The sequence below is a fragment of the Carcharodon carcharias genome, chromosome 2 (genome assembly GCF_017639515.1).
Source record: "Carcharodon carcharias isolate sCarCar2 chromosome 2, sCarCar2.pri, whole genome shotgun sequence".
Classification (NCBI taxonomy): Eukaryota; Metazoa; Chordata; class Chondrichthyes; order Lamniformes; family Lamnidae; genus Carcharodon; species Carcharodon carcharias.
This window is the reverse complement of record NC_054468.1, coordinates 138,182,307-138,195,045: the sequence shown is the minus strand read 5'-3', so window position 1 is coordinate 138,195,045 and position 12,739 is coordinate 138,182,307. Positions and strand designations below refer to the sequence as shown.

Sequence of the window (12,739 nt, the reverse complement as noted above, 5' to 3'; positions counted from 1 at the left end):
ATGAGCTAGGGCACGATCCTGGTGCAGTACAAGCGAAGTAAGTCAGAATATAGGGGTGATGCATACTTATGTACTGTCGATTTGGGTTTATTTGGTATGGTTGCATTTGGAAACTGTACCCCTAACACTGAATCATGTTTATTGTAGATATAAAAACAAAAAAACTGCGGATGCTGGAAATCCAAAACAAAAACAGAATTACCTGGAAAAACTCAGCAGGTCTGGCAGCATCGGCGGAGAAGAAAAGAGTTGACGTTTCGAGTCCTTATGACCCTTCGACAGAGAGTCGATAGTTGGGGTAGCTCAGAGATCTTAGAGTTGCAGGGCTGGAGAAAGTTACAGAGATAGAGACAGACGAGGCCATGGAAAGATTTGAAAATAAGGATGAAAACTTAAAAATTAAGGCATACTGTAGTAGTTGGAGCCCAGGCCTTTCAGGGGTGAAAATAGGAAATATTCGTACACTCAAAGGGTGGGAGGATTTTGAAACTCTCTTCTGCAGTTGGCAATTGCTGCAAAATAAATTCTGATTTTAAATTTGAGATTGGTAGATCTTTGTTAACCAAAGGTATTAAGGGATTTGGAGAAAAGGCAGAGTATGTGGAGATATTTATTGTGGATACCCTGTTAAAGGATTGAAGCTCAGGGATGCAGCAGAAACAAGGCTGTTAACCCAAATAGAGGGTAGGACTATGCAGGACAAAGTTATTGGAGTTATTAATTGAAATGGACAGAAATTTAGGTGGTTTCTCTTAGAGGCAAATGATCCTTTTCATCAAATTTCTTCTATTCACTGCACACAGTAGATCAAATAAGCCCACACAGGAACAAGAAAATTTGTCCCTGAGTGCATCACCAGGAAACAAATGAAAAGAATATTTAGAAGATAAAGACAGCAATACATAAACATTCAAAATACCATTGTTCAGCTAAAAATCTACAGATCTACATTAATAAGGGAAATTATGATAATTATCAGTAATATGGTGTTGAACAACTGGCACCATTGTTCATCTAAATTAATCGAAGCCCTTTTACAAGGTTTTATTTTGTAATGCCTCATAGGAACATAGGCACAGGAGTAGGCCATTTAGCCATTCAAGCCTGTTCCACTCCGTAAGATCATGGCTGATCTGCAACCTAACTCCACATACTCTGCCTTTTCTCCAAATCCCTTAATACCTTTGGTTAACAAAGATCTACCAATCTCAAATTTAAAATTAGAATTTATTTTGCAGCAATTGCCAAATGCAGAAGAGAGTTTCAAAATCCTCCCACCCTTTGAGTGTACAAATATTTCCTATTTTCACCCCTGAAAGGCCTGGGCTCCAACTACTACAGTATGCCTTAATTTTTAAGTTTTCATCCTTATTTTCAAATCTTTCCATGGCCTCATCTGTCTCTATCTCTGTAACTTTCTCCAGCCCTGCAACTCTAAGATCTCTGAGCTACCCCAACTATCATCTGGCATGTTCCTGATTATCATCACCTTTTCCAGCCATGCCTTCAGCTGCCAAGGTCCTAAGGCCTAGAATTCCCTCCATAAACCTCTCCCCATTTCTAGCTCTCTGTCCTTTAAAACACTAAAGGGGCAGAGGGATGACATGGTATTTTGTTAGATCTTTGTTAGGGGAGGTTATAATTGTTAGAGAACCAAGGCAATTAGATAGATGTAAGATACAGATCAGCCGTATTTTGTAGCATTGGCTGTGTCAGACTACATTGCAGAAAACTTCTTCAAGCAGACTTACAAGAGATGTAGCATCAGGGAAATCTGCAGTGAGATTGCTGTTTCATATATAATCTGTAAATTGTGCATTAATGGATTAGCTTTCAAATCCACATAGATACAGTTGCTGCTGTGGGAGCATTTGTGAGAATGGTTAAGTTTTGCATAAAGAGTTGATATAGTGTTAGCTGTGGCTCAGTGGTAACATTCCTGCCTCTAAGTCTGACAGTTGTGGGTTCCACTCCCAAGACTTGAGTAAAGACTGGTATTTCACTACAGAACTGAGAGAGTGTCAAAGGTATTGTCTTTCAGATGAGCTGATTAAACCAAGGACCTGCCTTCCCTCTCAGGTGGTTGCAATAGATCTCACTATTTAAAGGAGAGCTGCAGTATTCTTCCCAATATTTATTTCTCAACATTGCTAAAAAAAGATTATCTGGTTATAATTACACTGCTGCTTGTGGGACCTTTATGCGCACAATTTTACGCTGCAATTCCTGCATTGCAGCAGTGTCTACACTTCAAAGAAATAAAAGACTGCAAAGCACATTAGGATATCCTGTGATAAAAGCAGAAAATGCTGGAAATACTCAGCAGGTCATCTATGGAGAGAAACAGGGTTAATATTTCAAGTCAATGACCCTTCATCAGATATCCTATGGTTGTGAAAGGCACTATATCAATGTAAGTTCTTTCTTTCTTAAGGAATAAATTTACATGGCAAGATTCTAAATTTGGAGAGCTAGAAATTTGTTTACCTTGGCATTTGGGTACAGGGTTAGCGATTTGTGACCAGCCTGTGCCTGTCCAAAACAAGGTGAGCAGCATGTAAAATTCATGTACCAACCTCATCTCCATGACTGCAGTGTGGCCCGAAGTGACTCCTGCTCTGAACTTCTTCATGTAACACTGCTGTCAATCTCTAAGCACCATAGTAGGCAGAGTAGAATTCTGAAGGAACCATGTGTTCCAGGCAGCCTTCCCATTTTACAGGTCCAGTCCCTATAATAGGGAAGTTGCAGCAATGCACTATAGGCTGTGGACAATCACTTTGGGGCACTGAAGGACAAGGATGATGCCACATAACGCCAGGCAAAGGGCTGCCCATTGAGTGAATACTGCCCTGGAGGCGCCAAGTCAGACAGGTGGAGACCAACAAAGAGGCCACGTTTCTGTGGGTGGCAGGAAGCCTTCACAAATGAGAGCAGAAAGGAATGGCACCAGGTTGCAAGGGGAGTTAATGCCCAGCGTAGGACATAGCTGAAAGAAGTTTAATGACCTCAGTCAAATGGTCAAGGTGCATGAATGCATCTGCACATCATAATCTCACGGCCATGACACCACCCAGCTTCCACACTGCTCAATGCACCACACCCCATCACTCACTCAGTGCACACCCTACCACACTCAGGACTCACTCTTAACATCTTCATACCCACATTCACCTTCCAATCATGCCAACTGCACAGACCTTTACACCCTGTGTAAACCTACAGTGATTCAGTTGTGGCAGGCACATCACCCAAGCACACTGACACACAACCACTAACATTCTTCCCTCTCTCTTGCAGGAGCAAGTGGCACACAATAAATGCAAAAGCCACATGACTGGCTGAAGGGCAGCATGCCTTCATCCCCTCAGCGCCTTTGAGGAGATAGTCCACAGAATCACTGGATCAATGCCAGAGAGCCAGTGGCTCCCGGCATTGCTGAGGCCATCAAGGATAATGATAAGTTACTACCTGATGTGCCTTCTTTAGTCACTCCTTCACCCTTATGCTGAAAACTGCATGACTTGGAAATTGCAGATGGAGTGACCGTGGAACTCTTGCTTTATTCCCCACCACTCTTCCTTCCATCCAATTCGCCCTATGCTTTTTTGCTTTCAGATAGTTAAGACCTGGCCAGCCACTGCTGCCTCATGGGGTTGAGCGAAAGCAACATCAGACCTCTGAGGAAGAAGCACCATCTCTTGTTGTTACATGTTCAACCCCATCTCACATACTGGCACAGTACATATCTTAGAGGGCAGTGTACAGTTAAGTATGCAGTGAGTCATCAGGCTCAACTGAACTGCTGTCAGGCCAAGAGCTGGGCCAGCTGATGTGCAAACTGCCCGATGAGCAAGGTCACAGACAAATTATATTACAGGTGACTCAGATGAGGACCTAATTGAGGCAGACTACAGGAAAATGCTGATGATGATGCATACCAAGATACTTGGCAGGCCTGCCAGACATCCTCTAGTAACTGGCAAGGACCATACAGGAATTCAGCTCCACTGTGGCATAGGGCATAAAATACAGCTTGGAACCCATCCCTTCCACTGTTAAAGTTGTGGGCAGCTCCATGGCAGCACCGCCAGCCCAGCCAGTGATAGAAGATCTGCTGACCACTGCCTCAGGTTCCAATGAAAAACAGGCAGAGGCCTCTCAATGACCCAATGGAACTTCAGAGGGAGGTCATGAGATGCCTGACTGCTAACATCCAAGCTCACACTGCTGCCATTGTTGGGTAAAAATCTTGGCGTTCAACAGGGTATGCAAGTTCTCACTACAGCCCAGCAATCTTGAGTAGATTATGAAGACTGCTGAGGAGCCACCTGTCGGAATGGCAGTGACACCGTGGAGCATGAGCTTGGTCTCCTCTCTCTGGATGACAGCATTTGTGCTCCTACCACAACCACTGCATCAGTGCCCATCAGCCAGCCAGCCCAGGCTGCTGCCACCTGTGCTGAGATGGTGCAGTCTGAGACTGGACCTTCAAGGCCCAGAGGTGCCCTTGCAAGGTCAACAGCAATCTCCCCCAGTGAAAGTCAGCTACCTTCTGCCGGCCATGCTGCAGCTTCTAGCACTACAGAGGAGCACTAGGCCAGACAAGGGAACCCACAAGACAGACACTAAGGGGGTACATAATAGCGATTAGTTCTGGCTTCTTTGTGTTATTGATGTGTTGCTGAGCAAAGTTGTTGAGTGAAGGTATTTGCTGTTGGCCTTTATTGAATGATATTGGCCAAGAGGACTTTGTGATGGGGAGTCTGATGTGGATGTACTGTTAGAGAATGGTGGGTCCATGTTGGGGTTTCAGCAGAAGTGAATCCTCACAATGTGGTCCCTCTTGCTTCATCCAATTGCATGAGTTGGATGTGGTCTCCTCCCTAGCCTCCTTTTCTTCCTGGGGTAACTGCCAGATCCCAGCATGTATTGGCTGGGCCCTGAGAATCGCAAGGTTGTGGAGGACATGGCATACCACCACAATCATGGCATAGTTTGCGGCATGATGTCGAGTGTGTCTCAGGATTTTCACTGAAGGTCTCACCTCACTTGTTGGGATGTAGGAAGGGGTTCATGAGGCAAGTTTGGAGGGGGTTGCTGTTGTTGTCAGGCAGCCATCCTGCATTGTGTCTTGGAGGCCCAAAGATGGGCTGGTATTATGGACTGACGTAGGATGCAGCATGAGTGCTGCAAGGTGAACTTCTAGGAGTGATCACATCAAATTGTACATTGAGAGAGTGCTGGCACTTTGCAGTTTCTTATTGCTCCCCACATCAGTGGGGAGCCAAAGATCCATGTACGTGCAGTTGATGGCACCCTGCATCATCAAGAAATCCACTATCCTGACAAATCCATATGCTGTTTCATGCCAGTATTCTCTCCTTAGAGATAACAGGCTAACACCCCCTGTCCTTCTGCACAGTGCTTCTGTGACCACCCTGATGCTTCTATGCATGGAAAACTACGATATGTTGCTGTTGTCACCTGCTCCTGCCTGAAAAGATCCACGGGGGTAGAATGTAAGGGTGTGAGGGTGACAGTGACCTTCATAGCTACAGGGAGGGCTATTCCCGCCCTAGTTTGAGAAGCTCCAGGTCAGGGTGAAGGAAATGACACAACTCCATGACTACCTCCTTTGTTAATTGTAGCCTCCTCAGGCACTGCTCCTAGCTCATTGCTATATAGAAGTAGTGTTCCCAGAAGACCCTTTGTGGGTATGGCCTTCTATCTAGAGCCCTTCCTCTTGTTCTCTCCACCGGGAGCTTCCTCTCTCTGCCTCCTCCATGTCCTGCTCATGCTGCTGAGCAAGCAGCACTGCAACATCTGCCCACATACCAATGCAAGGCTCTGTTATTTCCTGCCTTCCTATGGCAGAAAAACCTCTGAGTTGTTTCTGCTACTCACCACAGTGCTTCCACAAACTTTGCCTCAGCACAAGTAAGTCAAAAGGGCAACTTTAGAGTGGCCCTTTAAATATCCCCAGACCAGCACCCAACTTGCTTCATAGTTTGTTGTTTCAGGAGTGAACAACTAAGATAAAAACAAAATTCACTCCTGAAACAACAAACTATGAAGCAAATTGGGTGCTGGTCTGGGGATATTTAAAGGGCCACTCTAAAGTTGCCCTTTTGACTTACTTGTGCTGAGGCAAAGTTTGTGGAAGCACTGTGGTGAGTAGCAGAAACAATTCAGAGGTTTTTCTGCCATAGGAAGGCAGGAAATAACAGAGCCTTGCATTGGTATGTGGGCAGATGTTGCAGTGCCGCTTGCTCAGCAGCATGAGCAGGACATGGAGGAGGCAGAGAGAGGAAGCTCCCGGTGGAGAGAACAAGAGGAAGGGCTCTAGATAGAAGGCCATACCCACAAAGGGTCTTCTGGGAACACTACTTCTATATAGCAATGAGCTAGGAGCAGTGCCTGAGGAGGCTACAATTAACAAAGGAGGTAGTCATGGAGTTGTGTCATTTCCTTCACCCTGACCTGGAGCTTCTGGGCGACCGCTTTGCAGAACACCTGCGGTCTGTCCGCAAGAATGACCCAAACCTCCCTGTCGCTTGCCATTTTAACACTCCACCCTGCTCTCTTGCCCACATGTCTGTCCTTGGCTTGCTGCATTGTTCCAGTGAAGCCCAACGCAAACTGGAGGAACAACACCTCATCTTCCGACTAGGCACTTTACAGCCATCCGGACTGAATATTGAATTCAACAACTTTAGGTCGTGAGCTCCCTCCCCCATCCCCACCCCCTTTCTGTTTCCCCCTTCCCTTTTTTTTCCAATAAATTATAAAGATTTTCCTTTTCCCACCTATTTCCATTATAAAAAAATAAAAAAAACCCCACTAGAGCTATACCTTGAGTGCCCTACCATCCATTCTTAATTAGCACATTCGTTTAGATAATATCACCAACTTTAACTTTAACACCTATGTGTTCTATTGTACTATTGTCGTTGACATCTTTTGATGATCTGCTTCTATCACTGCTTGTTTGTCCCTACAACCACACCCCACCCCCCCACCTCTCTGTCTCTCTATCTCTCCGCCCCCCACACACACACTTTAAACCAGCTTATATTTCAACTCTTTCTTGGACTCGAACTCAAGTTCTGTCGAAGGGTCATGAGGACTCGAAACGTCAACTCTTTTCTTCTCCGCCGATGCTGCCAGACCTGCTGAGTTTTTCCAGGTAATTCTGTTTTTGTTGTGAACAACTAAGATGCTATCTGCATATGTGTTGACCAAATTTTGTATACTAATGATGCATCAGCCCATTTGATCACTAGTGTCATATCGCACTTTCAATGTCTTAAGGGGTTGCAGGGAAGGCATCTGTGTGGACCATTTCACTAATGTTACATGGGCCATAGCCAGCGATCAGATTCATGTTGTGTGCATGAAAAACTCAAATAAGCCTTTGTGGTGGTGCTAGAAGCAGCACACTAGACAAATAAATTTTGTGCTGGAGTCTCACCAAGGAAGAAGGATAGGCATGTAAGAGATTAGGTTAATACAGGATAGGGTCAACTTTGTAACCTGGGCTTCTGTATAATCCACCACACACCAGGAAGATAGTCTGACTTAATAACTTCTTTAATACACTGTGCATTTTCAGACTTCTTCATGAAGGGAACAGATGTGATGAGCAAAACTCAAGGAGGAGACCAAGATAAGAAAAGGAAAATTGGGAGGGAGGGTACAGTTAAGAGAACTTACCATGTTCAATTGGTACAGTGAGGTGGAGAACATTTTTAAGCCTCTTATTATAATCTCCACTCTGTTAATTTCATTAAATTATGTTACAAGTCAGCTCTTTAGGCATTTAAGTTGCCTGACTGACAGGAACTTCACCAATGACACTTAGCAATAGGAGGGAAAAGGTAGCAATAATAAACAGGCTATTGAGATAGCAGGATTCAGTATTAATAACCTATTTTAATTCTGGTGGCTCCAACTGTTATGTCAGCCAGATGTAAATATACTTGTGATTCAGTTTTTTAGATGGAAAAAACAAATATCTATTTAATTTTCTCCGATAGGCCTTCTGTGGGGCCTTATGATCATGGAACCATTTTTTAGTGGAAACAATGAATCCCAAGGTTAGCTCAAATGAAATTCTTACACTTTGCACTTTACAAACATAAAAGCAGGCAGCACATAGCATTCTCTGTAAGTATAATTAAAGATGCCATTGCCCTTTGACTAGTTGGAATCAGTGTCAGTTTGAAGTTGAGGCAATTGTATTAATTTTGACAGTAATGCATTTAAACCCATTTAGGCAGATTAGAAGAGAGGGTTTTTTTTTATAATTACTCATTCATTTTCATTTGCAAATAAAAAAATAGGTTATAGATACCTGTAGTAGTAATACAAATAAATATTGTTTTCTCCCTTATCCTATTCAGTCTTAAACCCAGATGTTAGCATTGTTTACCTGAATGGGGCAGACATTGAAACATGGAGACGCTACTTACTGTTGCATTCTCAATACACTTCCACCCACCATCATTTTAACTGTACATTTGAGCAGCTGAGGTGCCAGCCGTGGACAGGTGGGGGCCTCATAAACACATTTAAAACAGGCTCTTATGATGTAATTAGGACCCTGGCACAATTTTAATTAATATCGTGCCCATGGCTAGATAAGTAAAACTAGGTGGCAAGTGGATCAGGAGCCAGTTGATTAAGCTATTTTTAAAATTTTGTTTTTTTTTGTGGGCTAGGAGGAGAAGGTTCTGACAGGAGACTATCCATGAAGATGAGCCCCAGGAGTGAAAATTTCCTAAGACTCACAAGGCATGAAAGCCTGACAGTTTCCTGTCTGCCTTGACCCTCCCGTCACCGGTACAACTCCAGCTGGGAGTTAAAATCCGGGCACTTGTTTCTTCAGTGAGTGCTAATGGTACTTGTCTACAAATATTTCTACAGCTTTGTGATTAATGAGGTCAAGATTGAACCCAGTCTACAAAGTGCTGCAACAGTGCAACACAAGTCTTCCCCTCATTCAATGCACTCTGTGCTTTCAAGTATGATGTAACCACATCATAAGAATTAGCCCTTGTCCACAATACAGTCTTTCTCATACATATGGTGGGAATTAAGGTCCAACTTTCTCTTTTCATAGATTTCATGGGAACAGACAACTCAAAGCATTAGGTGCTGCAAAAGGTGACCTGAAAATTATTTACTCCAAATATATTAAAATATTTCTGTTAATAATTATTTCTATGCTTGTTGAAACTGTGCTACAAAGTAAAAATAGAAAAGATTTGAGTTCAAGCCTGTGCTGAACATTCCAGATCCTATAAATCTAATGGCAGACATTTATTTTGTAAATAAACTCAAATAAATGTTTAGTACAAAACGATTCAAAGCAATACTCTTTAATCTATTAATATCTATTATATTGTTCTAAAACTACTGCCTGTGTTACATGAAGCTTTGTACTCCACAGTATCGAACAGAAAATAACCATCATCAAAATAGCCTATATATAGATTGATGTTAAATGTGGCAATTTTCTTTCATACTCGTTACAACTTCAGTATCCATGACAGCTATGCCCTTGGTTTGTTCTGCCATCCCTGACTACTTTCTTCTTTAAAATGGTTCCTTGAAGAACAAAAACATACCCACTTATGGTCAGCATCCCTCCCATCCACCTCACTCGCAGCAACTGAAAAAACAGATAAAACTGAAACCTGTGTCCACTCCCTATTACTTTATGATCAGCTAGTTGGAAGGTCAATGCAATACTGCATGTACACAGTGCTCAATCTCAGAACATGACCTGCAGATAAAAGGGTCATCACACAATTTGAAATACTTCAGAGGAGTAGCTACACCCCAAATAATTTCCTCTCATCCCACAAGGACCAGCTGAGGAAACCCCATAATGAATACTATGTACAAAAGAGGGACCAGAATCATCTTTTGGTCACTTTTTCACACTAATGTTCCATTATGGAGACGGAGTTAGCAAAGCAGCCCAGTCCTAATAGAACAATAGATGTTTGCACCACAGAAGGAACATAAGGAGGCTATTAGATTAATTGTGCCTGGTTCTTTGCCAGAGCAATCCAGAACTAATCACACTCTCTCCCCATAGCCTTGCATCTCTCTCTGCTTCAAATACTTATCCAATTTTCCTGTAAAAGATGCAATGGTCTCTGCATTGACCACTCCCTGTGGCAAGCAATCTAACAATCTCCTGAGTGAAGAAATTTCTCCCAACCTATCTCTTCGCTCTATTGCTGACAATTTTAAATTGTTGAGCCTTTGACACTGATCCCTCAAGCAGAGGAAAGCCAATCATTACCTAATCAAAAATCTTCATAATTTTAAGCATTTCTATTAAATCTTTCAGAGGGCTGCTTTGGCACCCTTCCCAGATGATAGCATCCGATTCTAGAATTTCTAGCTCCCTTTGGCAGACCTAAGTTACCTCTACAGAAATTAGGCGACTCTGCTTACTTTGGTCGGGTCAATGTCAGTCATGAGTAGATGCGTCTGGCACTTATGTTAGGATGTTAGCCCTACAATTGTTTGGCTCCAATATAAATGAACATAAGCAAAACAACCATCTTTTTTCATTAAATTTCTGTCAGCTCATCATTTACTAACAAACTGAAACTAGGTAAAACTTCAGAATTCCATTCATCGAATATTTAATTGATGGAAACTAGATTGTGCTGGGCTGAATTGGCAAAGAGCAATGTAGCAGTCAATGATAGCAATGGGTTCATTAGTAGTTGAAAGTCTAAGAGGAGTGTCTAATAGCAGCAGTGTGTAATTTGGTAAAATGAGCAACAGTAGTATGGTGTGGACTATATTGGAATAACAGTGGAACACTGTGATGTAGTGAAAAGGCAATAGAGTCATGGTCTATTTAGGAATGTGAACTTGCTTTGAAACTAAAAGCTCATCCAGTGTTTGTGTCTCTGGATTCACGGTGTCTCAAACATAAAGGATAGTCAATTAATTAATTTCATGTCAAAGCAGGTTTATGTTACATCTTAACTCCTGCTATAACTTGAATTAGGCAATTGTTTTGAGTCTTGCACAATAGTACAGACCCAGTGTTGTGTATCTCCCTAATAGAACCCCCCCCAGTTATTAAAATCTCAAAACATTGCACTAGATTATTTACAACATAAAGTGTAGAGAGGTTGTCTTATGTGCTGTCACTAAGTTTTTCATGAGACAAAATAGACAGATATTAAAACCCTTTCTAATGTTACTGGATACACTCAATAAAGTGCATCGTGTTTTATGACAGCATCGGATTAGAAATAATGCTTGTGGAAGTTGCCAAGGAAACAACCGAACAACCAGGAGTTTCCTGGCATTTCAATCCTAAACAGATCTTCATTGTTACTTAGAATTACAGGTGCAAGGCCAGCCAACACTACTCAACTCTTCTTTACTGCTGCTCTTGTTTATAAATTAGTTAGACCATACAAAGATTGCCGGTCAGTTGATTATGAATTTATGAAACTTGCAAGTGGTCCTTTTGAAAGAAAAGGGTACACTACTTTAAATGCTGAACTGGTAGACCACCAGATTATAATGCTACTTTTTTTTCTTCACGTTTTTCTTTTAAACTCTAGTCAATACAGGAGATGGCATTGACTACAGCCAACAGAAAAGAGAAAACATTGGAGACCTGATTCAGGAGACTCTGGAGATCTTTGAGCTGTATGGAGGAGAAGATGCCTTCATTAACATCAAGTACATGATCCCAACTTATGAGTCATGTATTTACAACTGAACCAAATAAACAGGTCTGAAGAAGCATGTTGTATTAATTTATGTAAGTAGGAATTATGTAAGACTAAATGCATCAATTACACCATCAAATAACAACAGCTGTGTTCTTGTTTCCTTTATTGTTTCTCAACAATTGTTTCTTTGAGTGTGTGCTTTTAAACTGCTGTTGGACTCAAACCTCAGATACTCTGAACAATAAAAACAATTTTCATACATAACTAAACGATTCCTAATCTGTTCAGCCCACCCTGGAATGATGTCATAGAATATTAACTGGGACTTACAATGGTAATTTGTAGGTGAATATAGCACTTCAGCTGAACTTCCGGTAAGCAACTGTAATGACTGTTCTGAACAGAGGAACAATGGCTTTGAATTACTGTAGATCATGTTGTATCAAATTGACCCAGTGTATTAGACGACCCCTGTAGCTGGACATCAAATGCATGTTTAGGCCTATACTTGGCGTAGAAGTCGAACCACATCCCCCAAACAACATTTTCTGCTAATAAATGCATGTTTAGGGCAAATTCACATTTGGAGTCGGCCTCAATTTTTCAGCTCAGAAATACACGTTTAGGGTTATGCTTGCCTTATAAATTGGCACATAGAAACGAGCAGGTGATACAGGTCATGCTTATCAAGCAGATGCGCAGGAGCTTAAGACACATCCACACGGAGGACTGCTCATAGCAACCAACAATCAGAAATGTTTTCACATTTTAAAATGGTGACCACCTAGACAATACCAGTTGTTCACATTTTATACTCGGCATATCAGTTGGCCTCTGTTTTTGGGGAATGACTTCTCAAAACTTCAAAGGTCAACTAAAACGTGTGAGCTACAGTACTTTGTTTGAGAGGACATAGGTAGGATTTACCAGTTATTAAGGAATTCAAGATACAATGAAGGTTATGGCTGGAATTTTACGCTCCCACTGGAGGCAGGCGTGTTTGGCGGTATGAGCGA

General features: G+C 42.1%; 1 protein-coding gene across 1 annotated transcript in view; it reads left to right on the top strand.

Annotated features, from left to right (window-relative positions):
* The window catches only part of LOC121274496 (parkin coregulated gene protein homolog), a 510,838-nt gene extending 498,936 nt beyond the window's left edge, over positions 1 to 11,902 (top strand). Inside the window, exon 5 of the mRNA XM_041181839.1 lies at positions 11,610 to 11,902. Within this exon, the coding sequence (XP_041037773.1) occupies positions 11,610 to 11,770 (161 nt within the window). The 3' untranslated portion in view covers positions 11,771 to 11,902. The remainder of the gene's footprint in view (positions 1 to 11,609) is intronic.
* Positions 11,903 to 12,739: the final 837 nt, after the last annotated feature.